Here is a 27,514-nt window from a genome sequence, read left to right on the forward strand (position 1 = left end):
TTTCTGCGCTGCCCAGCCTGCGATCACACGCTCTTTCTGTGCTGCCCAGCCCTGTCCTCTCCTAGCCAGTGATAATGCACCCCTAATAAAAAAAAAAAAAAAAAAAAAAGTATTATCCTTAAAAGCCGTCTCTCTATGTAAAAGCCCTGATAAATGGACACACACACATGTACAGACACATGCATAGACAAACACAAACATTCACACATGCAGAGACATGGAAACATATGCACCTGTGCAAGATAATGATGCAGGCATGAACACAAAGACACAGAGGGAAGTATGAGCGTGACCAGGCAGCCTTGCACCCATGCAGAGACACTCACACACCTCAGCACTTGCTGGCTGAAGGTCTCTTTCTGCTCAGGGCTGACGCGGCTGGAGGGAAAACCCTCCTCTTGCAGGACTTCCTTGATCCAGATGCTCAAGTAGCTGAAACATTGTTTGTTCAGAGCAAAAAGAATCTCAGCAAAATGGTCCATCAGGTTGCGAGATGCCTGCCCACCAATTCCCTACAAGAAACAAGTCAAACGTCAGACCTGCTGTAATAGATATTCTGCAAAAACCGAGAAGCTGCACAGATAAGGGAGGCCCAGCCAGAAACACAACGAAGGAGGCCCAGCCAGGAGGACGTGTGAGGGAGCCCCAGCCAGAAACACAATGAGGGAGGCCCAGCCAGGAGGACGTGTGAGGGAGCCCCAGCCAGAAACACAATGAGGGAGGCCCAGCCAGGGGAAGACACCGAGGCAGCGCACGCACGGGAGGCCCAGCCGGGAGGACGTGTGAGGGAGGCCCATGTAAGGGAGGCCCAGCCGGGAGGACGTGTGAGGGAGGCCCGTGTGAGGGAGGCCCAGCCGGGAGGACGTGTGAGGGAGGCCCGTGTGAGGGAGGCCCAGCCGGGAGGACGTGTGAGGGAGGCCCGTGTGAGGGAGGCCCAGCCGGGAGGACGTGTGAGGGAGGCCCAGCCGGGAGGACGTGTGAGGGAGGGACGTGTGAGGGAGGCCCAGCCGGGAGGACGTGTGAGGGAGGACGTGTGAGGGAGGCCCAGCCGGGAGGGCCCATGTGAGGGAGGCCCAGCCGGGAGGACGTGTGAGGGAGGCCCATGTGAGGGAGGCCCAGCCGGGAGGACGTGTGAGGGAGGCCCAGCCGGGAGGACGTGTGAGGGAGGCCATGTGAGGGAGGCCCAGCCGGGAGGACGTGTGAGGGAGGCCCGTGTGAGGGAGGCCCAGCCGGGAGGACGTGTGAGGGAGGCCCGTGTGAGGGAGGCCCGTGTGAGGGAGGCCCAGCCGGGAGGCCCGTGTGAGGGAGGCCCAGCCGGGAGGACCGTGTGAGGGAGGCCCAGCCGGGAGGACGTGTGAGGGAGGACGTGTGAGGGAGGCCCAGCCGGGAGGACGTGTGAGGGAGGCCCAGCCGGGAGGACCAGCCGGGAGGACGTGTGAGGGAGGCCCAGCCGGGAGGACGTGTGAGGGAGGGACGTGTGAGGGAGGCCCAGCCGGGAGGACGTGTGAGGGAGGCCCAGCCGGGAGGACGTGTGAGGGAGGCCCGTGTGAGGGAGGCCCAGCCGGGAGGACGTGTGAGGGAGGCCCGTGTGAGGGAGGCCCAGCCGGGAGGACGTGTGAGGGAGGCCCGTGTGAGGGAGGCCCAGCCGGGAGGACGTGTGAGGGAGGCCCGTGTGAGGGAGGCCCAGCCGGGAGGACCGTGTGAGGGAGGCCCAGCCGGGAGGACCATGTGAGGGAGGACGTGTGAGGGAGGCCCAGCCGGGAGGCCCATGTGAGGGAGGCCCAGCCGGGAGGACGTGTGAGGGAGGCCCAGCCGGGAGGACGTGTGAGGGAGGGACGTGTGAGGGAGGCCCAGCCGGGAGGACGTGTGAGGGAGGCCCAGCCGGGAGGACGTGTGAGGGAGGACGTGTGAGGGAGGCCCAGCCTGGAGACCCATGTGAGGGAGGCCCATGTGAGGGAGGCCCAGCCAGGAGGACGTGTGAGGGAGGCCCAGCCGGGAGGACGTGTGAGGGAGGCCATGTGAGGGAGGCCCAGCCGGGAGGACGTGTGAGGGAGGACATGTGAGGGAGGCCCAGCCGGGAGGACATGTGAGGGAGGCCCAGCCGGGAGGCCCATGTGAGGGAGGGCCATGTGAGGGAGGCCCAGCCGGGAGGACATGTGAGGGAGGCCCAGCCGGGAGGCCCATGTGAGGGAGGGCCATGTGAGGGAGGCCCAGCCGGGAGGACATGTGAGGGAGGCCCAGCCGGGAGGACATGAGGGAGGACATGTGAGGGAGGCCCAGCCGGGAGGACGTGTGAGGGAGGCCCAGCCGGGAGGACGTGTGAGGGAGGCCCAGCCAGGGGAAGACAGAGGCAGCGCACGCACGGGAGGCCCAGCCGGGAGGACATGTGAGGGAGGCCCAGCCGGGAGGCCCATGTGAGGGAGGGCCATGTGAGGGAGGCCCAGCCGGGAGGACATGTGAGGGAGGCCAATGATGATGAGGGAGGCTCAGTTGGATATACAATGTGACAGTATGCAGAGAAAAGGGGAAGTCTGCAATACTATGAGACAGTGTGCACGGAGCAGGGGAGGCCCAGAGTACAATAAGGTAGTGCACATGATGAAAGCCTAGGAGAGAGCACACATGAGGGAGACCCAATCAGGAGCACAAGGAGGCTGAGTGCATAGAGGAAGGGAGGCCCGGAGCACAAGGAGGCTGTGTGCATTGAGGAGGGGAGGCCCGGAGCACAAGGAGGCTGTGTGCATTGAGGAAGGGAGGCCCGGAGCACAAGGAGGCTGAGTGCATAAAGGAAGGGAGGCCCGGAGCACAAGGAGGCTGAGTGCATAGAGGAAGGGAGGCCCGGAGCACAAGGAGGCTGTGTGCATTGAGGAGGGGAGGCCCGGAGCACAAGGAGGCTGTGTGCATTGAGGAGGGGAGGCCTGGAGCACAAGGAGGCTGTGTGCATTGAGGAAGGGAGGCCCGGAGCACAAGGAGGCTGAGTGCATAGAGGAAGGGAGGCCCGGAGCACAAGGAGGCTGAGTGCATTGAGGAAGGGAGGCCCGGAGCACAAAGGAAAATTATGTTTCTTACCTGATAATTTTCGTTCCTGTAGTACCAAGGATCAGTCCAGACTGCTGGGTTGTGTCTCCCCTCCAGCAGATGGAGTCAGAGACAAAACTGAAAGCACCTCCCAGATATACTGGTGTGCCACCTGCTGTCCTTCAGTATAATGTATAACAAAGCAGAAGAAGAAGAACTCCTCCGCACCCTTAGCCAAAAAATAACCATATGAACTGTCTAGCTCAAGTAGTAAGTAAGGTAACCGGAATGGCCTGCATAAAAGGCAAACATTAAGAGAACGCAAACGAAGCGACCAACAAATCTACGGTCCGAAGACATTATTTCTCCAAAAAAAAGACAGGAGGAAAATTTCACTTACCATGTTCAAATCAGAAGTGTTGCAGAAAAAGAATTCGAGCGGAGTCTCCTGCACCATATAGGGCGGGCGTCTGGACTGATCCTTGGTACTACAGGAACGAAAATTATCAGGTAAGAAACATAATTTTCCTTTCCCTGTACGTACCAGGATCAGTCCAGACTGCTGGGATGTACCCAAGCCGCCTCAAATGGGATGGGACCCCGAGAGTCCCGCTCGAATCACACTGCTGCCAAAAGAATCCGCTGACGGCCCCCGAACATCTACCCGATAATGTCGGGCAAACGTATGCAACGACTTCCAAGTGGCCGCCCTGCAAATCTCCTGGCTAGAGACTAGAGTACTCTCAGCCCAGGAAGACGCCTGTGAACGGAGAGAGTGAGCTTTAAGCCCGTCTGGAACGGACTTACCACACCCAATGTACGTGGCCACTATCGCGCTCTTCAGCCATCGGGCAATAGTTGCTTTAGAGGCCTGTAAACCCTTCTTGGCCCCCTGCCACAACACGAACAGATGATCCGACCACCGAAAAGCATTGGTGACCTCCAAATAATGCAAGAGCACTCGCCGAACATCCAAACGCTTCAAGTCGGAACCATGAGAAGACCGCAACTCGTTCTCCGAGAACGACGGCAAGTCCACGGACTGATTGACGTGAAAAGCCGATACGACCTTAGGCAAGAACGAGGGAACCGTACGTAACGAGATCCCGGCATCAGAGATACGCAAAAACGGATCCCTGCACGAGAGTGCCTGCAGCTCCGATACCCGACGCGCTGACGCTATAGCTACTAAAAACACTGTCTTGAGGGTGAGATCCTTTAAGGTGGCTCGCTTCAACGGCTCAAAGGGCGCGACGGTGAGGCCCTTGAGAACCAAATTCAGGTTCCAGGAAGGACAAGGGGCTCTGAGAGGAGGACGCAAATTTCTAACCCCGCGCAAGAATCGGGAGACATCCGGGTGACACGCGAGAGAGGAGCCTTCAATCTTTCCCCTCAAACAACCCAGAGCCGCCACCTGGACCCTTAGCGAACTGTAAGCTAACCCCTTCTTCAGACCATCCTGAAGAAAAGTAAGGATGTCCGCGATTACCGCACGACGAGGCTGAACTTGGGCGGCCGCGCACCAGGAATCAAAAACTTTCCACACCCTGGCATAAGCAAGCGTGGTAGAGGGTCTCCGCGCACGAAGCAAGGTAGAAATCACCAGTTCAGAATAACCTTTCCTTCTCAAGCGCCTCCGTTCAAAAGCCAAGCCACCAGACAAAAGCGATCCGCTAGATCGAAAAATACTGGTCCTTGACGAAGAAGGTTCGGAAGGTGGCCCAACCGCAAAGGCCCGTCCCTGGCTAGATTGACGAGGTCGGCAAACCATGGTCTTCTTGGCCACTCGGGAGCCACCAGAATCACTGGCCCCTGATGGGATTCTAGACGCCTCAACACCTTGCCGACCAAGGGCCAGGGGGGAAACACATATAGGAGGATGTGATGAGGCCATGGAATCGCTAGGGCATCCACCCCCTCCGAACCGTGTTCTCGCCTCCGGCTGAAAAAACGCGCCGCCTTGGCATTGAGCCGAGTTGCCATCAGATCTAGTCGCGGCACTCCCCATCGCCGGGTGATGAGACCCATCGCCTGGTCCGAGAGCTCCCATTCCCCGGGATCCAAGTGCTGGCGACTGAGATAATCCGCTTGCACGTTGTCTACGCCTGCGATGTGAGTGGCCGCGATGCGGGCGAGATGGCGCTCCGCCCAGGCCATTAACAAGGACGCCTCGACCGCCACCTGCTGACTTCTCGTGCCGCCCTGGCGGTTTATGTAAGCTACCGTGGTGGCGTTGTCTGTGAGGACCCGAACCGCCCGTCCCCGTACTAAGGGCAGAAGCTGACGCAAGGCGAGGCGGACCGCCCTGGTCTCCAGACGGTTGATGGACCACGAAGCTTGGCGAGGGGTCCACGATCCTTGTACCGCACGCGATTGACAGACAGCTCCCCAACCGGTCAGACTGGCATCCGTCGTCACTATGACCCAATTGGGGGGCTCGAGGTCCACTCCTTGAAGCAGATTGTCCGGGACCAACCACCACGCTAAACTGGACTGCGCCGGCTCCAACAGAGGTAACTGTACTCCGTAATCCTCGGATTTCTGATCCCAGCGCGAAAGAAGAGCCCTTTGCAAGGGCCGCATATGAGCAAAAGCCCACGGTACCATCTCCAGAGTAGACACCATATGTCCAATGACCTGCATATAATCCCAGGCTGTGGGCAAATGGAGACCCAGCAGCCTCTGCACCTGACACATCAGATGTTCCATCCTCTGCCGAGTCAGGAATACCTTGCCCACCAGGGTATCGAAACGTGCTCCCAAAAATTCCAACCGCTGACTTGGAATCAGCTGGCTCTTCGCAAAGTTGACCACCCAGCCTAGCGACTGAAGTTGCTGCACCACCAACTGGACCGCTCTGTTGCAGTCGCTCTCCGATTTCGCCCGTATGAGCCAATCGTCCAGGTAGGGATGTACCAATACCCCTTGACGTCGCAGGGCGGCTGCGACCACCACAAGAACCTTGGTGAACACTCTCGGAGCCGTAGCTAGGCCGAATGGGAGGGCGCAAAACTGGTAATGTTCTCCCAACACCATGAATCTCAGATATCTCTGATGCCGTTCCCGGATTCCGATGTGGAGATACGCCTCGGCTAGATCCAAAGAAGCCAAAAACTCTCCCTTGTGGACGGCCGCAATAACAGACCGTAGAGTTTCCATGCGAAACCGGGGAACGCGTAGCGCCTTGTTTACTCGCTTCAAATCCAGAATAGGACGGAACGTACCTTCCTTCTTCGGAACTAGGAAATAAATGGAATAGCGGCCCGTTCTTGTCTCGTCCGAGGGAACGGGTAGCACTGCTCCGAGGGCCCGTAAGTGGTTTACCGTCTGGGCGATAACCAGCTGCTTTTCTCGAGGCCCGCAAGGCGATATCATAAAAAAGTCCCGGAGGGGCCGAGCAAACCACGTCGAGAACCCACTGATCCGACGTGATTTTGGCCCACTCCTCCCAAAACTGGGATAACCGACCTCCGATGCGGGGGAAGGAGGAGTGGGCCAGCGCGCCTTCATTGGGGAGGTTTCCCAGCGGACGGTTGCTGGGAAGCTCCCAATCGCTGCGGCCGTCTGCCACGAAAGGAAGAAGACCAAGGAGACCACGACTGCGACCTTGGGCCTTGCTGTTTTTGCGAAAAGGAGCCCCCCCTTCCGGAGCGAAATCTGCGCTGCCCCCGGAACCGCGCATTCCCGAAAGGACGAAATTGACGGGGCTTGTCCTCCGGCAACTTATACACCTTATTATCCCCCAGGTCCTTGATGAGTTGGTCCAACTCCTCACCAAACAATAACTTCCCCTTGAAGGGGAAGGCGGCCAGACGCGACTTAGACGAGGCATCCGCCGACCAACGGCAAAGCCAAAGCAATCGGCGAGCAGCGACCGCTGAGGACATAGTACGGGCAGAGGTTCGTAACAAATCATACAAGGCGTCCGCTGTGTAAGCGACCGCCGCCTCCACGCAGTTGGCCTGTTCCGCCTCGGCAGGTGGGAGCTCCTGCGTGGTAAGCAACTGCTGAACCCAGCGGAGAGTGGCTCTCAGCACCATACTGCTGCAAGCTGCCGCACGGACCCCCAGGGCCGCCACTTCAAACATGCGCTTCAGGAGCACCTCTAACTTCCTATCCTGAAGATCCTTCAACGCTACGCCTCCCGTGACCGGAATGGTAGTATGCTTCACCACAGCGGTGACCGCCGAATCGACGGCAGGAACCTTAAAAATTTCCAAAGACTGGGAGGGCAGAGGGTACAACTTATTCATTGCCCTGCTAACCCGCAGGGATGCCTCTGGGACCTCCCATTCTTTAGAAACCAACTGTACAACCTTGGGATGTAAAGGAAAAGTTTGCGGGGGGGCCCTCAAACCCGCCATAGCTACATCCCCCGTTGACGTATCTGTGTCCTGCTGCGGGGCGGGAATCTCTAATTCCTTTAACACATGCTGGATGAGGAAATTAAGCTCATCCTTGCCAAACAGGCGCAAAATTTCGGGGTCATCCCCCTCGAGAGCCTCCTGTGGTTCCGAGACCCCTGCCTCCGCAGCATCCGGAGATACCTGGTCGACATCAAGTCTTCCTGGATCACCTGCGCCCCCTAAAGAAATGTTGCCGGCTCCCCCTGAAGCTCCCGCTTTTCCAGTCGCCCCCGCTAAACCTGTACTGGGAGAAACCCTAGGAACCTTCGCGGGGGGGGGGGGGGTAGTCCGGCTCCCAGCCTGCCTCAGCTTCTAAAAATGCCTGATGCATTAAGAGCACGAATTTTGAGGAAAAAGGAACCCTCCGTTTAGTGGAGCCCGAAGGGGGAGGGGCTGGAGGACCCAACAGGTCAGTTCCGCTGCGCGGGCTTAAATCAGGCGGCGAGAGAGGAGAGAAACCCTCATCCTCCGAATCCAACTCAGCAGGCTGCCGCGCGTCTAAAATGGCCGCCGGCTCCCTCTCACAGGGAGGCGGGGCTGACGACCGCGTGGCAGCCAGTCTCCCTTGCCGTGCCGACGAAGACGCCACAGTACCGCTGCGGGCAGCGCTCGGCCCCCGGGAGGGTCCCTCGCCCCCGGGAATACAACGGGAGCAGAGACCCTCCCTGGAGAGTCGCGCCCCCGCCCTGCCACAGGCCGTGCAGGCCGAAGATCGCGGCATCCGGAGACAGGACCGAAGACGCGCCAAAAGTAAGTGCTCAGCAAAAAAGTGCGCCAAACAGCAGCTAGAAAAAAATCGCCGGGTGAACCAAAAATCCACCCCCTCCGGAGTCCCTGGTAAGCGCGGCAGGCTAGGGCATAAACTAGAGTACTGCCTGCCACCAGCAGGACTTAAGTGCTCACGACAGGTACTTTTTACTTTTTTTTTTTTTTAATTTAAGACAGCCCTCTTCAGTCAGCACTGGCAAACAAGGTGGGGGAGGGTGACCGGCCCACCGGTGAACTCTCCCCCGAGACCAAGGGGACACTTAATCCGGGTAAATAAGGAGAGCAAAGCTCTCCACGCCTGCCTGAACCCTGAGCCAAAAAAGGCACTGCTGTTAACCTAACAACACTCAAGAAATAATCACCCTTTTTTTTTTTTTTTTTTTAAACTAGGAAAAACCCAGTTGAGCTAGACAGCGTAGATAGTTTAGGCGGAAAAGAGCAAAAAACACCTGAAAGAAATTTAGTCAGGACAAACCGCAGGTTATGTCTCTCATCTGCTGGAGTCAGAGGAAATACTGAAGGACAGCAGGTGCCACACCAGTATATCTGGGAGGTGCTTTCAGTTTTCTCTCTGACTCCATCTGCTGGAGGGGAGACACAACCCAGCAGTCTGGACTGATCCTGGTACGTACAGGGAAGGAGGCATTGTGCCTAGAAAACAAATTGCAAATTTATAATCTTACTTCTCTACACTGGCAAGTGGAATATTTTGGCTGCTTCCTGCTCAAGAGAGTCTCACAACCCTTGGGAGCTCCACAGCACCCCTTGTGGTCTGCAGTGGAATAAGACTGGTAGCAGCTCACAGAAGAGCCGCATCCCGAGTCAGGGGATAGCAGTGCACTGCTGCAGCTCATGTAGTGTACATGAAAACGTATGGGAGAAACTGGAAGCAACAGATGCTACTATTTCACAGAGCACTGGTGACGGAGAAAGATTTTTGATATATACATGTTCCAGGATGAAAGCCAGATAGGAAAGGGAAGCATAGAGGCTAAACCTGGAGAACAGCAGTATAACTATTGCTGTATCCACCTGGAATCCTTCTAGAAATAGGAAACGTAAGTGTATATGAATGAATAAATGCTACAGAAAACGAGAATTCACACAAGGCCTAACAATTCAGTCACTTGTCTGGGATACATCCCGCTCACTCACCTCCAGTACAGCCTGCAGTATCATTGCTGGGTGCCCGACCCTGCTCACTCACCTCCAGTACAGCCTGCAGTATCATTGCTGGGTGCCCAGCCCTGCTCACTCACCTCCAGTACAGCCTGCAGTATCATTGCTGGGTGCCTGGCCCTGCTCACTCACCTCCAGTACAGCCTGCAGTATCATTGCTGGGTGCCCGGCCCTGCTCACTCACCTCCAGTACAGCCTGCAGTATCATTGCTGGGTGCACGACCCCGCTCACTCACCTCCAGTACAGCCTGCAGTATCATTGCTGGGTGCCCGGCCCCGCTCACTCACCTCCAGTACAGCCTGCAGTATCATTGCTGGGTGCCCGGCCCTGCTCACTCACCTCCAGTACAGCCTGCAGTATCATTGCTGGGTGCCCGGCCCTGCTCACTCACCTCCAGTACAGCCTGCAGTATCATTGCTGGGTGCCCGACCCTGCTCACTCACCTCCAGTACAGCCTGCAGTATCATTGCTGGGTGCCCGGCCCTGCTCACTCACCTCCAGTACAGCCTGCAGTATCATTGCTGGGTGCCCGGCCCTGCTCACTCACCTCCAGTACAGCCTGCAGTATCATTGCTGGGTGCCCAGCCCTGCTCACTCACCTCCAGTACAGCCTGCAGTATCATTGCTGGGTGCCCGGCCCTGCTCACTCACCTCCAGTACAGCCTGCAGTATCATTGCTGGGTGCCCGGCCCTGCTCACTCACCTCCAGTACAGCCTGCAGTATCATTGCTGGGTGCACGACCCCGCTCACTCACCTCCAGTACAGCCTGCAGTATCATTGCTGGGTGCCTGACCCTGCTCACTCACCTCCAGTACAGCCTGCAGTATCATTGCTGGGTGCCCGGCCCTGCTCACTCACCTCCAGTACAGCCTGCAGTAGCACCTTGCCGTTTTCATGCACCACCTGTCCAACTGGAACTATTTCCCCACAGCGAGGCAACATTTCTGTCTGTAATAAAAGATAATGGTGCATAAACATCTCTCACAGCTTGCTCTTCCAAGGAAACTGCCCCCATGCAAGTGACTGGAATCACAGGCTGCTGAGTCCTAGCTCCAGGAATTTCTGGGAAATTGTGAGAGGCCTTGGATGGGATCCTTGGTGTGGATAATGTGCTGCTGGGCTCTTGGCAGGGTAGTAATGGTGTCCTCTATTGCACCGGACTTCCCAGCACCCAAAGTCATGAGTTCACGTTCCCTCTCTGACTGAATCAGCCAATCAGAGGAGATGCAGCTTTCTGCTGTCTTCGGACTTCACCGCCCCTTCCGATCCCTTAGGGACTTTGGCCGGTTTGTGCTTCCTGACCAGTTTCAGTGAGTATACTTGATTTAAGTTTATGCTGAGGTCTTTCATTTACTATCTTGGGATAATTGCCGCTATCCTACGTGCTCTATTTAAAATTGTTCTTTGAGCTACAGAATTCTTATGGCTTTTTAATTTATCTGAATCACTGTGTGGCTTTTAAGATTCAGATTGTCCTTGTTCATGGGAAATATGCTCCAAATTTATACTATCACAAGAGGCCACACTGGTGAGAGAGGTAACGGTGGTGGGGCCGCTTGGCAATAGTGATCATAATAGGATCAAATTTGAATTAATGACTGGAAGGGGGACAGTAAGCAAATCCACGGCTCTCGTGCTAAACTTTCAAAAGGGAAACTTTGATAAAATGAGAAAAATTGTTAGAAATAGACTGAAAGGAGCAGCTACAAAAGTAAAAAGTGTGCAAGAGGCGTGGTCATTGTTAAAAAATACCATCCTAGAAGCACAGTCCAGATGCATTCCACACTTTAAGAAAGGTGGAAAGAAGGCAAAACGATTACCGGCATGGTTAAAAGGGGAGGTGAAAGAAGCTGTTTTAGCCAAAAGATCTTCATTCAAAAATTGGAAGAAGGATCCAACAGAAGAAAATAGGATAAAGCATAAACATTGGCAAGTTAAATGTAAGACATTGATAAGACAGGCTAAGAGAGAATTTGAAAAGAAGTTGGCTGTAGAGGCAAAAACTCACAGTAAAAACTTTTTAAACCTTGGAGAGGTAGGAGAGGGGCCAGGCTCTGCTTGTAGACACTGCAGATGGGGTAGAAGAAGCAGAAGCAAATTCATTACTTACAAAAAACCCACAGGAGGCCTTGACTGTAGGAGCTTCTGGAAACTTCAAAGAGATGACACCTAGAACACAGAAATTATGAAACTCTTAGAAAACCAAGTTTAATTTCCTCTCTCATGACTCAAGAGGATGAGCTCCCACATCCCAATTGTTCTCCATATTAGACCCAGCAGAAATGAGCTCCTTTTACAGCAATTACGCAGAATCCTGTGCTATAGGAAGGCTATGGGAACTATTTAATGTCTGGGCGCTTGCCAGGTACTTGTGGCCTGGTTTGGCCACTGTTGGAAACAGGATGCTGGGCTTGATGGACCCTCGGTCTGACCCAGTATGGCAGGTTCTTATGTTCTCCTTCCAGTCCTTCTATCCTGCACTTCTCCACTGTTTAGAGATGTACGTTTCCTCCAGCTCACTCAGAAGCAGCAATGGCATCCAGCCACCAGGAGCCTTCATTTGCAGCTCCCTGCGGATTTTATATCCCCCTTGGAAATCCCATTGTAGCTGGGGGCCATGCAACCAGGAGCCCTAAATATGCCCAACAGAACTGAACCTAGCTCCTGCTTACAGTGGTGCATGAAATGCAGGACCTAGCCATACAATCCTTCCTCAAGGCATGGCAACAGATTTTTATTTCTTCATAAAAATAAACAATTTCTAGACAGGTCTCTAATCTTTTCCTTAAAATCTGCCTGGCATATTCCAGGGGAGATGGGAGCATAGAGGGACAGATGTCTCCGAGTTTGGGATCTGCTAACAGGACTGTTTATTCCAAGGGAAACGGGCATGTGGGGGATAGAGACCTGCTGTACTCACCACATTGTATCACAGAATAAAGTCATTGTCACTATTCCATCAGCTGTTCCCTGCTGAACTCACCACATTGTATCACAGAATAAAGTCATTGTCACTCTATTCCATCAGCTGTTCCCTGCTGTACTCACCACATTGTATCACGGAATAAAGTCATTGTCACTCTATTCCATCAGCTGTTCCCTGCTGTACTCACCACATTGTATCACGGAATAAAGTCATTGTCACTCTATTCCATCAGCTGTTCCCTGCTGTACTCACCACATTGTATCACGGAATAAAGTCATTGTCACTCTATTCCATCAGCTGTACTCACCACATTGTATCACGGAATAAAGTCATTGTCACTCTATTCCATCAGCTGTTCCCTGCTGTACTCACCACATTGTATCACGGAATAAAGTCATTGTCACTCTATTCCATCAGCTGTTCCCTGCTGTACTCACCACATTGTATCACGGAATAAAGTCATTGTCACTCTATTCCATCAGCTGTTCCCTGCTGAACTCACCACATTGTATCACGGAATAAAGTCATTGTCACTCTATTCCATCAGCTGTTCCCTGCTGAACTCACCACATTGTATCACGGAATAAAGTCATTGTCACTCTATTCCATCAGCTGTTCCCTGCTGAACTCACCACATTGTATCACAGAATAAAGTCAGTCACTCTATTCCATCAGCTGTTCCCTGCTGAACTCACCACATTGTATCACAGAATAAAGTCATTGTCACTCTATTCCATCAGCTGTTCCCTGCTGTACTCACCACATTGTATCACAGAATAAAGTCATTGTCACTCTATTCCATCAGCTGTTCCCTGCTGAACTCACCACATTGTATCACAGAATAAAGTCATTGTCACTCTATTCCATTAGTTGTTCCCTGCTGTACTCACCACATTGAAAGACAGCTTTGACGTCCAAGTTACTACACAAAAACAAGTCTGGTTTCCTTTTCAGAGCCTGCAAAGCACACACACATAGATTAAAGCCTGCTCCCATACCACAGGGCAGTAAGGTTTTACACAACACTTCCTTGCAAGTTCTCAATAAGGGCATTTTCACTGAACACTAGCTTTGATATGGCACAAGGAAAGTAGGACGTTCTAATTCTGGATTTGGATCTCTTCAAATGCAGGTGTCTAAGGAAGAGTTTGCATACAGGTCTGATTCTTGGAGTCAGTACAGGATGGCAGGAGGAAACGTGTGCTGCATGCACCAGTATACTGTCCATAGCATATCAATGACAGTGTGTGTATTTCTGAACCTGGACTCATATTCCTGAGGAACCCATTCATGGAGGGTGCAAGGCTCCTGGGACATTCTCAGACCCCGAACTCTTACATTTTGGGTTTCTATTCTGTCCTCCTCTTGTGGCTCCAGCAGATGGGGACTGAGTGTTCTTGAGGATTCATGACTTTGCACCCTGATCTTACTGGCAATCTGGCTGAATGCCCAGGGTTATAGGGCTGTTCTCACAACTCTAATATCTGTGTGCAGAATTTATTTGGGATCCTGTTATGTCTTGCACCAGAGACACAGAATCTAAAGGGAGCAGATTTCTGACAGCTCATGTAAAGCTCCTGCCGTGTTCACATCGGAGCTGGCTGTTCTGCACCAATCGCTGTCCCTTGCAGCATGAGCAGCAGTGACAGGAGCGCAGGGCTTTGTGACCCAAACCATGCAGGACAGGAAACTAACTAAATGACACTGCTTATAACTTTATCATGAGCCTATGCTTTTTACCTCTCAGAAAGAGAAGCCGAGTGCATTCAGACATTTTTGCTGCTTATTAGCACTCTGTTACATGACAACCTTTTAAGCCTATTATAGTGATTTCCTTTGTCTTTTTGTTTGAGTTGGATGTAGCTTTAATGGAGAGATAGACAGAAGCCTGGACTTGTGGTGCGCACGGTCAGCGTTACACAGGATAGTCTGGAGAGTTCACTCTATTGTACGGCTTGTGAGTATGGCTCACCTAAAATTATTTCTGAAAATGATTAATGCATTTCCTCCCACTCTGGAATCTGAAAGTGATAAATGTCTCTGGCTCTGTGCCCAGATATAAAGCTCAATGAGCAGGGACTGGATGTGCTGCACATTTTTGTCCATTCTTGAACCCCATGGTTAAGAGAAGGATGGAAGATTCCCAGGTACTGTTTCCTGCTACCTCGACAAGCACTTCACACTGGGCCCCTGCAGCCTTGCCTGGGGACTTTGCTCAGGCTCCCCGGGCTTTGCATTCTCTGCTTTTTTTCCAGGCTTAGGAATAAGAATTAAGAGAGCAGTAGCACTACCTGTTTACTACTGCAGACAGAGCAAGGCCCGGGACAAAGAGCAGGTGAGCCATGAGCAGCAGAGGCTCCTCTTGTAGTACCGTGCACACAAGCAGGGAAATAAATCAGCTTTTCAGGATTAGCATATCTACACAGAGTGAAGAGAGTTCGAATTGTCACCGTTTCTTTCCCTGGTGTGCTTACCATGTATGGGGAAGGGGAAGCAGAGGGTGATGCAAAGTGCTGGGGAGAGAAAGCAGTGGGACAAGGGAACAGGGAAGGATGCAGGAGTGTGAGCTATTGGGAGAAGGAGAGGTTGTAGAAACAAAACTAAGGAGAAAAACCCCTGTGCTTTTTATTCCTCTGCCAGGGAGACAACTTTCCAAATCTACTACAAGTAAGGGGAGCTGGAAAGGGAGGCGTGACAAACAGGCTCTTCCCATCACCCTTCCTTACAGGCCAGTGACCCCTGATCAACTGTAATTAGAGGAAAGAAATCAAAACAGTGAAGCACATCAGGCCAGATGAGAAGCCACACCCTTCCCTTCCAGCAATAGCATGGTCCCCCTGCTAATCTTTTACATATTTGCACATTTTAAACTCAACCCCAGAGAACAAAATACAGCCCTGGCTGAAAAGAGAGTATCGATGTTTTAAGTGGCTGAAAAAATAAGGTGGTAACAGGAACTCTTGGGGCAATGAGCAGCACCCAGCAAAGGTAGCAAACCTGCCTGCCCATAAACCCTACTCTTTCCAAAGAGAGCAACACCCAAGCAACCCTCTCCACACATCCTTCCCCAGGAGCGAGCCAAGTCAAGCATCCCTGCCTCATCACATCAGCTGCTTACTTGTAACCAGTGTTCTTCAGGGTCGCCCCTGAGGTGACCTCCAACATTATCTTCTCCAGCGCTCTGGAAAAGACGAGACTGTCCTGCTGTCACGGAGGACACCTGTTACTCTTCTCCCAGGCCTAATGATTTGTTTAGGATTTTTATAGACCCTCATTCCACGTGAGAATCACTAGATCACAATGCTGTATGAAGGTAAACCTAATGAACAACGGGAGACTTAAAAGGGAGGCATAAGCAGGAAGACAATCAAAGGTCATAGTATGGATTTAAGTGGAAAACGTTTAGTTACTGAGTTAGCGAGAAGGCAGTGGAAGAGCAGGGATTTCAGGTCTTGTTTAAATTTCTTGGTGTCGGTAGATATTCGAAGGTTTTCTGGTAAGAGTTCCAGAGCATAGGGCCTGCAATTGATATAGCTCGGTCTCTTGTTTGTTTTAGGTAGCAGGTTTTTTTTATAGTCAGGATTTCAAGTAATCCTTTGTTATGAGCTCTTAGTGATTGTATAGGAGTCAGAGGATTACATTTTATTCCTAGCAATTCATTCTTAGGATTCAGGTTATGGTGAATTATTGTTAGATCTTTGTAGATGATTCTGGATTGCACAACGTAGAGCAACCAGGGTCGGGGCGATGTGATCAAATTTTCTTTTTCCGGTCAGGAGTCTGGCCGCTGCATTTTGAAGACGTTGGAGAGGTTTAGGAGATTGGCTGGAAGTCCTAGGAAAATGGAGTTGCAATAGTCCAGGTTAGAGAATATAAGTGATTGTAGGATGGTTCTGAAATCTGATAATATCAGTAGGGGCTTCAGCTGGCTTAGTATTCGTAGTTTGAAGAAACCGGATTTGATCAGTTTGTTTATGTGAGGTTTTCATCAATTTGGACACAGAGCTCCCGTACTTGTGTTGCTGGAGTTAGAAGGTAGTTTCCTAGATCAATGTTGGGGGGGAATAGTTAAAGGTGGAGTTTTGCTAAGCCAGATTAGTTCAGTTTTTTTAAGGTTCATTGAGAGTTTCAATTGTGCAAGATTTTTTTAAAATGGTGATTCAGATATGAGAAGCTGTTTTCTCAAATGAGCTTGTAATAGGGATATAGAATTGCAGATCACCTCCCTATAGAAAGAAATGTAAACCAAGGCCTGATAATAGCTTGCATAGGGGCAGCAGGCAGATTTTAAACAGAGTTGCTGAAAGCGAAGATCCTTGCGGGACACCAGTAGTACATTGGAAAGTGTCAGAAAGATGATTATTAAGATTTACTTGGAAGATCTGTCTGTAAGGAAGGAGGAGAATCATTTTAGGACATTGCCTTCAATTCCTATGTTTTTTAGTTGGAGGCATAGAAGATTATGGTCTATGGTGTCAAAGGTGGCGGTTAGGTCAACCAGAACAAGGCAGTATGATTCGTCGGCGTCGCAGCCACACGGTATAGGGTCAATAATTAGCCAAACAAGCAGGATGCCCTAGCTAAGGGCTGCCATACAACAAAAGAAAAGAATGAAGAAGCTGCCAACGGGTGGAGAACATGTATCTGCAATGAAACCCAAGTTTGAATTTTATAAGTTTTGTCTGTTTTTTTTTTTAAAGACTTACCCTAGGGAGTAACATCAAAGCATAAGCTCTCTGGGGCGGGCACAGACAGCTAGCTTAACAAAGCATAAAGCTTTCTAAGTAGGGGTTACCTGCAGCTGAACAAAATGCCATAGTTGGATGCCAGCACCAAAGTGTATAGTGTTCAGCTATAGATTCCTGTCCCAGAGAGCTTATGCTTTGATTCTATTTGTCATTACTTGTCAAAATGGCATTGCATGTGATACTGGTGCTGTGCACTCCGCCTTGTCAGGAATGACAAGTAAAATAAAAGAATAAGCTGTATGGGGAAGGCCCCTGCAGCTAGATGAAGAAAGAACAGGCTTGATTGGGTGGGCACTAACAGCTGAAGCGTACACATACTGTCCAGAACAGCACAGTTACTTCCCTGTAAGAGCAGACTGTCTGTCCTCACACGAGGGGGCCATCATCCCATGGAGCCCAGCACAGAGCTTTCACCTCAACCATTCTAGAGCTCTCAGCAAGCTCTCCTGAGCCACCTCCCATACACAGAGAACACCTGCTTCAGGTAAGCAACCTCCTTCTCTCTGAGGACAGCAGACTGTCTGTCCTCACACGAGGGGGCCATCATCCCATGGAGCCCAGCACAGAGCTTTCACCTCAACCATTCTAGAGCTCTCAGCAAGCTCTCCTGAGCCACCTCCCTGCCTCCCATACACAGAGAACACCTGCTACAGGTAAGCAACTTCCTTCTCTCTGAGGACACGCAGGATGTCGGTCCTCACACGAGGGGGCCATCATCCCATGGAGCCCAGCACAGAGCTTTCACCTCAACCATTCTAGAGCTCTCAGCAAGCTCTCCTGAGCCACCTCCCTGCCTCCCATACACAGAGAACACCTGCTACAGGTAAGCAACTTCCTTCTCTCTGAGGACAGCAGACTGTCGGTCCTCACACGAGGGGGCCATCATCCCATGGAGCCCAGCACAGAGCTTTCACCTCAACCATTCTAGAGCTCTCAGCAAGCTCTCCTGAGCCACCTCCCATACACAGAGAACACCTGCTTCAGGTAAGCAACTTCCTTCTCTCTGAGGACAGCAGACTGTCTGTCCTCACACGAGGGGGGCATCATCCCATGGAGCCCAGCACGGAGCTTTCACCTCAACCATTCTAGAGCTCTCAGCAAGCTCTCCAGAGCCACCTCCCTGCCTCCCATACACAGAGAACACCTGCTTCAGGTAAGCAACGTCCTTCTCTCTGAGGACAGCAGACTGTCGATCCTCACACGAGGAGGCCATCATCCCATGGAGCCCAGCACGGAGCTTTGACCTCAACGATTCTAGAGCTCTCAGGCAAGCTCTCCTGAGCCACCTCCCTGCCTCCCATACACAGAGAACACCTGCTACAGGTAAGCAACTTCCTTCTCTCTGAGGACACGCAGGATGTCAGACCTCACATGAGGGGGCCATCATCCCATGGAGCCCTGCACGGAGCTTTCACCTCAGCGATTCTAGAGCTCTCCTGAACCACCTCCCTGCCTCCCATACACAGAGAACACCTGCTACAGGTAAGCAACTTCCTTCTCTCTGAGGACACGCAGGATGTCGGTCCTCACTCGAGGGGGCATTCATCCCATGGAGCCCAGCACGGAGCTTTCACCTCAGCGATTCTAGAGCTTTCCTGAGCCACCTCCCTGCCTCCCATACACAAAGAACACCTGCTACAGGTAAGCAACCTCCTTCTCTCTGAGGACACGCAGGATGTCAGACCTAGGCAAATCCCAAACGACAGGAAAATAAGGAAACACTTTCGTGCGGAAGCAACACCATTTCTCCCCCCCCTTTTTCGGTGAGGCAGAAGACCTATAAGGGCTTTAGGAGGGAAAATAGTTGGATATTTCACCTGCAAGAAAGGAGCACGACAGGCAGAGACAGAAACCCCGACACACAGCCAGGTGTCCAAAGGCAGGGGCGTAATGCGAGCACAGTGAGAAGGCCAGGGAGCTGCACACAAACCAAACCAGTGAACTCGGACTAGCACCAGTAAGCCCAGGACCCCTCAGGTACAGGCAAAGAGAAAAAAGCGCTTGGATTAAGGCCGCAAAGTTTTTATGGGTTTTTTTTTTTTACTATCAGAAGACGACCAAAACCAGGCTGGGGCTGGACATACAGTTTATTATGAAACGAGTAACAAGACATTTTGGGCACAGAGCGATGCCCAACGTATGTCCAAAAGGAACAGTGCAATCATAAAAATATTCCAAGATAAGTGTCTATGGCGATTTATATCAAAGTATTTTAAATGCAAAATTAAGACAAACTTTTAAAAAATACAAGTAAAGGTCGGACATTTACCACCTTAGTGGTCACAAGAAGAAATTTCTATTCCACTAATCACACATAAGTGATCCATTTCAAAGCCCACTCACTCGTTACGAGGGTCTCAGGAGTGACGGCATATTTATGAGTTCTGAAACGAGTGGGTTTTTTCCTTTTTTGACAAAAGAAACAGTGGGTATGGAATCCAAATCTCTGCCCGGAGAAGCAGCAGGGTCGGCAATGACCCCCACCCACCAAACTACTACGAGCACAAAATCTGCCCTCCCAGGTCAGAGGGGGTGAAAACCAGAGAGCTAAGGCCAGGACCCAGCCTTCCATGAAGGGCTTCCTCCTGGACCACCCGAAACTGCACTCGGCCGAGTCCACAACCCCTTACTCTAGAAGGGATTAGCGCGTCTAACCCCCCTCCCCTCCCCTGCAAAGCTGACAGCGCTCATCACATGCAAATGCACGTTGATAAGGCTATTAGCTATTCTCCGATTGAAAAAAAAAACCCGTGTGCCTGACGCACATTTTTACCTCAAATTAACGCCTGCCCAGAGTAGGCGTTAATTTCTCAGCGTCCAGAAAAGCAGAAAATATTGCTTTTCTGTACTTCCTCCGACTTCATATCGTGGTCATATAAAGTCGGAGGAACCAAAAGGACCAGAATGTTTAAAAAACTTTTTTTTTTTTTTTTTAAAGTGTGCCGTGGTCAGGTTAGGAAAAGGGACGCTCATAAAATTGAGTTTCTGTTTTCCTAACCCACCGACAGTCACCTCTCCTGGGTGCCCGCTGCCGAGGAGGCACTAGGGGTGCACATCTGTCCCTAGCGCCTTTTTAGCGTGACCCCTCTTAAAATATTCGATCGCGCGCCCTGGAGAGGCGGCTGGGTGCGCATTAGGAAAGCGAGCGCTTGTTTTCTGCACAGATTTATTGCATCAGCTCCAAAGTCAGAAGAAGTAAACACCACAAGGAGGCATGCTGAAAGCTCTTTGAGATCACAGCTCCGTGACGGGCTCCACTGGATGTCACCCATGTGCTTGTCCTCTGAGAAAACCTGTGACTGGTGCCTGCCTCAGTGCTTATGTTGAAAATTTAACTGCTGGGTCTGAGGAGCAGTAAACTCCCATTTCTGGTGGCCAATGCAGTCTACTGTTATGCCCAGTGTGATGGTCCACCTCAGACTGGGGAAGGACTTCAATTTCCAGTGTACTTTCTCGAGCTGAAAGATCTGTAAGCTCTCTGGGACAGGCACTTTCAGCTGAATAGTACTTCACAGTCAGAATGCACACCACCAAGGGCATACTATTCACCTGCAGGTACCTTCCCCAGAGAGCTTGTGTTTGTAGGTTAAAGCCCCAGACAACTTATGCTGGAAATGTAACTGGTGTGAGGTGGAGATTTCTGGTGGCCATGAAATTCTATTGCTGAGCCCATGGCAGTAGACACAGCTGGACACTACCACATGGGCACAGCAATACAATGCCATGGCCACCAGAAATGAGTTAATTTGTACTCCACCTCAAGCCAAGGAGTTAACAAAACACTGGAGTAAGGAGGTAACTACTTGATGCTAGAAGAGTTGTGACCAAAAACAGCCTTGTATGCAAGACTAGCACTGGACATCCCAACATGGGCAGAGTTTCACATCTAAGGCCATTTGGGCAATACATGCCAAGTGACATCAAAGGATGAACAACTATAGCCTTTAGGGATGCACAGCAGCAAAGTGCCTACTCTTCTGCTGTAGGTACCCTCCCCAGAGGGCTTACCATGACTTGCCCAAATGGACTTGCTCAAGTTGGGATGCCTAGTGCCAATGTTGCATGCAAGGTCATTTTGATTAAACTCCTTCCAACTTCAAGCACTTATCTTTCCACTCCTGTTTTAAAGCACTTTTTAAGGCACGTTGATGCACTTTTTTTTTTTAGTTAACTCACATTTTGGGATTTTTTTTTTTTTTAAATACTGTTCAATTTGCATGCCATTAACTTACTGCATCCCGCTGGGATTCTTGTTTTTAACTTGCACGCTAAGTAAAACACGCATTAAAATGATCTCCAGTTTTATCACAGGTTTTATTACATTAGCCCCTGTGTAGGTTTCCTGAAGGAAAAGTCCATAACCAGTTATTAGTCAGGCAGACTTGGGAAAGCCAGCGCTTATCCCTGAGAGATATCAGAAACAGATCAACCCGTCAGGAATCTGAGGGGCACTTGTGACCCTGCCTGGCCACTGCTGGACACAGAGGGTCTGACCAGGCATGGCAATTCTTAACTGAAGAGCAGGGGATGGAGCAGTAAACAGGGAGGCCCTGAAAAATCCAGCAACAGATTCAAATCCCTGGAGTCTCTGGGTGAATTTTCAAAGACTCGTGTGGGGTTTCTGTAAAACTGGCACAAGGAGCTTTTGTGCAGACCAAATGAATTTTCAGAAGGCTGCAAAGTATGGGGGTAAGTTTCAAAAGGATTTCCACCTGTAAATGTAACTACTATTGTAGCAATTTTCAAAAGCAATTTACAGAAGAATTAGTGTCCTTACCTGATAATTTTCGTTCCTGTAGTACCACGGATCAGTCCAGACTCCTGGGTTTTGGCCCCCTCTCTAGCAGATGGAGACAGAAGTTTAAACAACAAACTCCGCCTTAACTGGGCTGGTGCCACCTTCAGTCTGGCAGTATTACTAAATGTCAAAGCAGAATGGATTATAAAAACCCCAAACTAACTATATACAGAAACCGAACAACTGGAAAAATTGACTCATGGAACCCCCAGATGGGATAAGCACCCATGGGCTGCAGAATAATGCAAATCGGTCTGCAAAAAACTAGACAGGAATACAATAGCGATGACTCTCCAAACTGATAAGACCCTAAAGAGGGTGGGACTCTGGACTGATCCATGGTACTACAGGAACGAAAATTATCAGGTAAGGATACTAATTTTTCCTTTCCCTGTACGTACCCGGATCAGTCCAGACTCCTGGGATGTACCAGAGCTTCATCTACTTGGGATGGGATCTGGAGAGGCCCGCACACAGTACCCCTGCTCCGAATGTCCCCGTCCCTGACGCCTGAACATCCAAATGGTAATGTCTAGCAAAGGTGTGGAGTGACTTCCACGTAGCCGCTCGACAAATTTCCTCGGGTGACATCTGATGACTTTCCGCTCAGGAGGCAGCTTGAGATCGAGTAGAGTGAGCCCGGAGGCCCACCGGTAATGATCGCCCACTTAACAAGTAAGCAGAGTTTATGGCCTCCTTTAAACCAACGAGCTATCGTGGTCTTAGAAGCCATATTACCTTGACGAGGACCATTCCAGAGTACGAAAAGATGATCGGACACCCGAAACTCATTAGTAAGTTCCAGGTAACTAAGCAAAGCCCGACGAACATCCAAGGGCCGTAAATCCTTATAATCGGGGTCCGACCGGTCCGAGAAGGCTGGCAGTTCCACTGACTGATTCAAGTGGAAAGAAGATACCACTTTGGGCAGAAAGGATGGAACCTACGTAAGGAAACGCCTGAATCAGAAATCCGCAAGAAGGGTTCCCTACACGACAATGCTTGGAGTTCTGAAAGCCGACGAGCTGAGGCAATCACCACCAGAAATACTACCTTCAAGGTGAGATCTTTCAAAGTAACCCTACGCAAAGGTTCGAAGGGTGCTGCACCCAAGGCTTTAAGAACCAAATTCAAATTCCAAGACGGACACAGCTCCCGGACAGAAGGTTTCAAATGCTTCACCCCGTGTAAAAATCGGGAGACATCCGGGTGCGCCGCTAGGCTTAGTCCATGTATGTTTCCACGCAAGGAACCAATCGCGGTCACTTGCACTCGCAAAGAACTCCAGGACAAGCCCTTCGATAAACCATCCTGGAGAAAACCCAAGACATCCGAGACTCCTGCTTGGGTAGACACAACAGCTCTAGTGAGACACCAAGCATCAAAAACCTTCCAGACCATGACATAAGACAAGGAGGTGGAAACTTTACGGGATTGTAACATCGTGGAAACCACCACATCTGAATACCCCTGGGACTTCAGACGTTGCCTCTCAAAGGCCATGCCGCTAGAAAAAAGCATTCAACCTGATTGAAATAAACCGGGCCCTGATGTAGAAGGTCCGGTAGATCCGGAAACCTCAAGAGGCCGTCGATGGCCAGATTGATCAGATCCGCGAACCACGGACGTCTCAGCCACTCGGGAGCGACGAGAATGACCTCCGACTGATGCTCTTCTATTCTGCAAAGAGTGCGGCCGATGAGTGGCCAAGGAGGAAACACATACAGAAGGACGCCCACCAGCCGTGGGAGAACCAGCGTGTCCACGCCCTCCGCACACGGTTCCCTGCGGCGGGCAAAGAAGCGGGGCGTCTTGGTGTTCCTTAACATCGCCATTAGATCTACACAGGGTGGCCCCCACCGAGCGCAAATGCGAAGAAAGGCTTCGTCCGCGAGCTCCCATTCCCCTGGATTTATGCAATGTCGACTGAGAAAGTCCACTCGAATGTTGTGGACCCCGGCTATGTGGGAGGCGGCTATACTGAACAAGTTCCGTTCTGCCCAAGAGATCAGCAACCGAGCTTCCAACGCGACTGGTCAACTCCTCGTTCCTCCCTGTCGGTTGATATAAGCCACCGTGGTTGCATTCTCTGAGAGGATGCGTACAGACTTGCCTCGTAGCATTGGAAAAAATGCCTGCAGAGCTAACCGCACTGCTCGAGTTTCTAGACGGTTGATGGACCAACGTGCCTCCTGCGGGGACCACCTGCCCTGCACAGAGGTCCGCTGACAAACCGCCCCCCCCCAACCATAAAGGCTGGCATCCGTGGTGACCACCGTCCAACCCGGAATAATCAAGGGCACACCCCGCCGTGGGTTGTCCCGGTTGAGCCACCAGGTCAGGCTGGAGCGAGCGTATCCCTGCAATGGTAACGGTATGCAAAACTGTTCTGAAACTGGGTTCCAGCGGGAAAGCAACGTGGATTGCCAAGGCCTCATATGAGCGAAAGACCAAGGAACCAATTCCAGAGTCGACGTCATGGAACCCAGCACCTGTAAATAATCCCAAACTATTGGAGGAGACTTGGCTAATAAGGTCCGAACCTGACCTTGAAGTTTGATCACCCATTCTTCCGTGAGGGAGACCATACCTCGCCGGGTGTCGAACAAAGCTCCCAAAAACTCCAAGGACTGTGTGGGAGTCAGTCGACTTTTGGACAGGTTGACTACCCAACCAAGGTTGCGTAGCAACTGTAGTACCCGGACCGCTTCCTGACACTGCAGCTCCGACTTCGCTCGAATCAGCCAATCGTCCAAATACGGGTGGACCAGATATCTTTCCCTGCGGAACTGTGCTGCCACCACTACCATAATTTTGGTGAAGGTTCTGGGAGCCGTGGCCAGACCAAACGGGAGTGCCTGGAACTGATAGTGATGCCCCAGAATGGAGAAACGTAGGAAACGCTGATGGTCTGGCTGGATGCAGATATGTAGATAGGCTTCAGTGAGATCCAGAGATGCCAGATATTCCCCCTGTCGCACCAACGCAATGACTGATCTTAGTGTTTCCATCTTGAATCGAGGAATCCGCAAGCATTTGTTGACCCGCTTGAGATCCAGAAAGGGCCGAAAAGTTCCTTCTTGGGGACCACGAAATAAATGGAGTACCGGCCCCTTCGAAGCTCCTCCGACGGTACTGGAATGATGGTTCCGAGATTGAGCAACCGCTGCAGAGTATCCTGAACCACTGAGCGCTTTGGCATTGGTGCGCAGGGGGAGACCATGAACCGCTGACGGGGCATACGTGCAAAATCTAATGTGTAACCGTGTTTTATCACAGTGAGGATCCACTGATCCGACGTTATCTTGACCCATTCCTCGTAAAACATTCTTAGTCTGCCACCCACGACTGGGACAGAGGAATGAGCTGGCGGCCCATCATTGTGAGGCCTTCCCACTTGGTGCCCCCTGTCCAGAGCTGGGTCTACCGAACCTCCTCCCCCGAAAGGATGGAGTGTAGGACTGCTGTCTATTGGCATTGTGACGAAAGGAAGAACCCGAACCCCTGGATGTCTGGGTCTGGTGTCCTCCTCGAAACTGAGACCTGGAAGGGAAAGACCCTTTCGACTTCGGCTTATCCTTCGGAAGGCGATGCCCTTTGTTCTCGCCCAAGGACTGAACGAGGTCCTCCAGCTCCTTGCCGAAAAGAACTTTACCTTTAAACGGCAAGGAACCTAGCTGTGCTTTCGACGAAATGTCCGCAGCCCAGTTCCGAAGCCACAAGAGACGCCGAGCAGATACCGCTGACACCATGGTTCTGGCCGATGTGCGAAGCAAGTCATGAAAGGTATCCGCAATGTAGGCAATGACTGCCTCCAAATGACCCGCCTGTAGGGCTTCTTCCTGGGATAAGGACTCGCTGGCCAGGAGCTGTTGAACCCAATGGAGACCTGCTCGCAATGAAAAATTACTACATATCGCTGCCCGAATCCCTAGGGCGGAGACTTCAAATATCCTTTTAAGTTGGACTTCCAGCTTACGATCCTGCAGGTCCTTCAGGGCTGTGCCCCTGGTGACCGGAATGGTGGTCTTCTTAGTGATTGCGTCACGGCTGAATCCACCTTCGGAACCCTCAAAAGTTCCATAGCTTCCTCAGGTACGGGATAAAGCTTATCCATGGCGTTCACCACCTTCAGTCCCAAATCCGGAGTGTCCCACTCCTTAAAAAGTAAGTCCGTGGCTGAGAAATGAAAAGGGAAATCGGTAGGAGAGCCCCGGAGCCCCAATACCACAGGGTCTGTAGCGCCCAGGCGAGACTCCTCCTGTGGAAGCTGAATACTTAGTTCCCCCAGAATAGCCAGGATAAGCGGTCCTAGCTCATCCCTGCGAAAAAAAATGGACTACCTTTGGATCATCCCCGTCCGCCCCATGGGCTTCCTTCAGCCCTGCTTGTTGCCACCCTGCATCTCCCTCCACCCCCCCTTGGGGGCTGAGAGGTCCCCTCCAGCTCTTCCTGGTCCTCTGACTCTGAAGGGGAGGAATCTGTGTCAACCACCTGCGCTCTCAAGGGCTTCGGGCGCTGGACTGGTAAGGAATCCGCATCCTGCGGAGTCCGGGCCCGCTTGGAAGGACCGGGCTGTGAATCCCCCAAAATAGGTCTCTTCTTTGCTGCCTTGCGGGCCCTAAAATGTCTTATGCATAAGGAGCACGAAATCAGAAGAAAAAGACGACTCCGACGAAGAATCATCTCCAGTCCCTGCAACATCCGGGTCAGCCTGTGGCTTGCCTCCAACCGCGGACCTGTCCCCCCCCTCAGAGACTCCGCGCTGCGGGGACAAATGGGGAGGTAAAACTTCCTCCCTCTGTAATGCTGGCGCCGCCGGAGAGGGAGACAAAATGGCGCCCGGAGGCAGGGTCGCTGACCCTGAAGCATTTAAAATGGCGCCTGTTCCCGCGCTGTCCAGGAATGGGGCAGGGATCACCTCTGGTAGCTGCCCAAATGCGCCCATAATGGACTGGACCCGAATCAGGACTCCCTTCGGAGCCGCCGAGGCACCTTCGCCACCGGAGACACACTTGGCGCACAAATTTTCCCTCGACCGACACGCGGCCCAACGCGGCATGGTCGGGATGAAAAATTAACCCCCGCACCCCGAAAATGCGGCGAGATGGCCTTAGAAAACCCCCCTTGCGATCGGAGCGGCTCACAGAGCCAAACGGCGCAAAAACAAACAAAAAAAAAAATACTTTTTTTTTTTTTTTTTTTTTAAAAGTACCTGTCCAGCACCTCTGGGTCCTGAACCTACCGGGGGGAGTGAGCTGGGCTCCCCGGAGTCAGCCCCAGTAGCGATGTGTGTTGGATGATGAGTCCTCAACCCCCAACACCCACCGCCTCTGAAACCAGGGAGGATGGTCCCCTCAGGACCTCACAACCCCCTGGGAGGCGGGAGACCTTGACCTGCAGGAACAACACTGCGGTCAGTCTCTGCTCCTGCTTTATTTCTTTTACTTTATTTTTTTAAAGTTTGCCTAACCCTGACTAACTACGCTAGGCCCTAACTCAGACTGTAGGTTTGGCCCGTCTTCCACCTGCTGGAGACAGAAGAAGACTGCCAGACTGTAGGTGGCACCAGCCCAGTTAAGGCGGAGTTTGTTGTTAAACTTCTGTCTCCATCTGCTAGGGAGGAGGGGGGGGGCCAAACCCACGGAGTCTGGACTGATCCGGATACG

General features: G+C 51.8%; 1 protein-coding gene across 1 annotated transcript in view; it reads right to left on the minus strand.

The window, feature by feature from the left end:
- Positions 1 to 27,514, minus strand: part of IPO13 (importin 13) — a gene marked incomplete in the record, with an annotated part of 134,215 nt that overhangs the window by 5,527 nt on the left and 101,174 nt on the right. Inside the window, 4 exon segments of the mRNA XM_029618753.1 lie at positions 331 to 512; positions 10,232 to 10,321; positions 11,484 to 11,542; positions 13,190 to 13,256. Coding sequence (XP_029474613.1) covers positions 331 to 512; positions 10,232 to 10,321; positions 11,484 to 11,542; positions 13,190 to 13,256 — 398 coding nt within the window.

The sequence above is a fragment of the Rhinatrema bivittatum genome, chromosome 10, assembly GCF_901001135.1.
Source record: "Rhinatrema bivittatum chromosome 10, aRhiBiv1.1, whole genome shotgun sequence".
NCBI lineage: Eukaryota > Metazoa > Chordata > Amphibia > Gymnophiona > Rhinatrematidae > Rhinatrema > Rhinatrema bivittatum.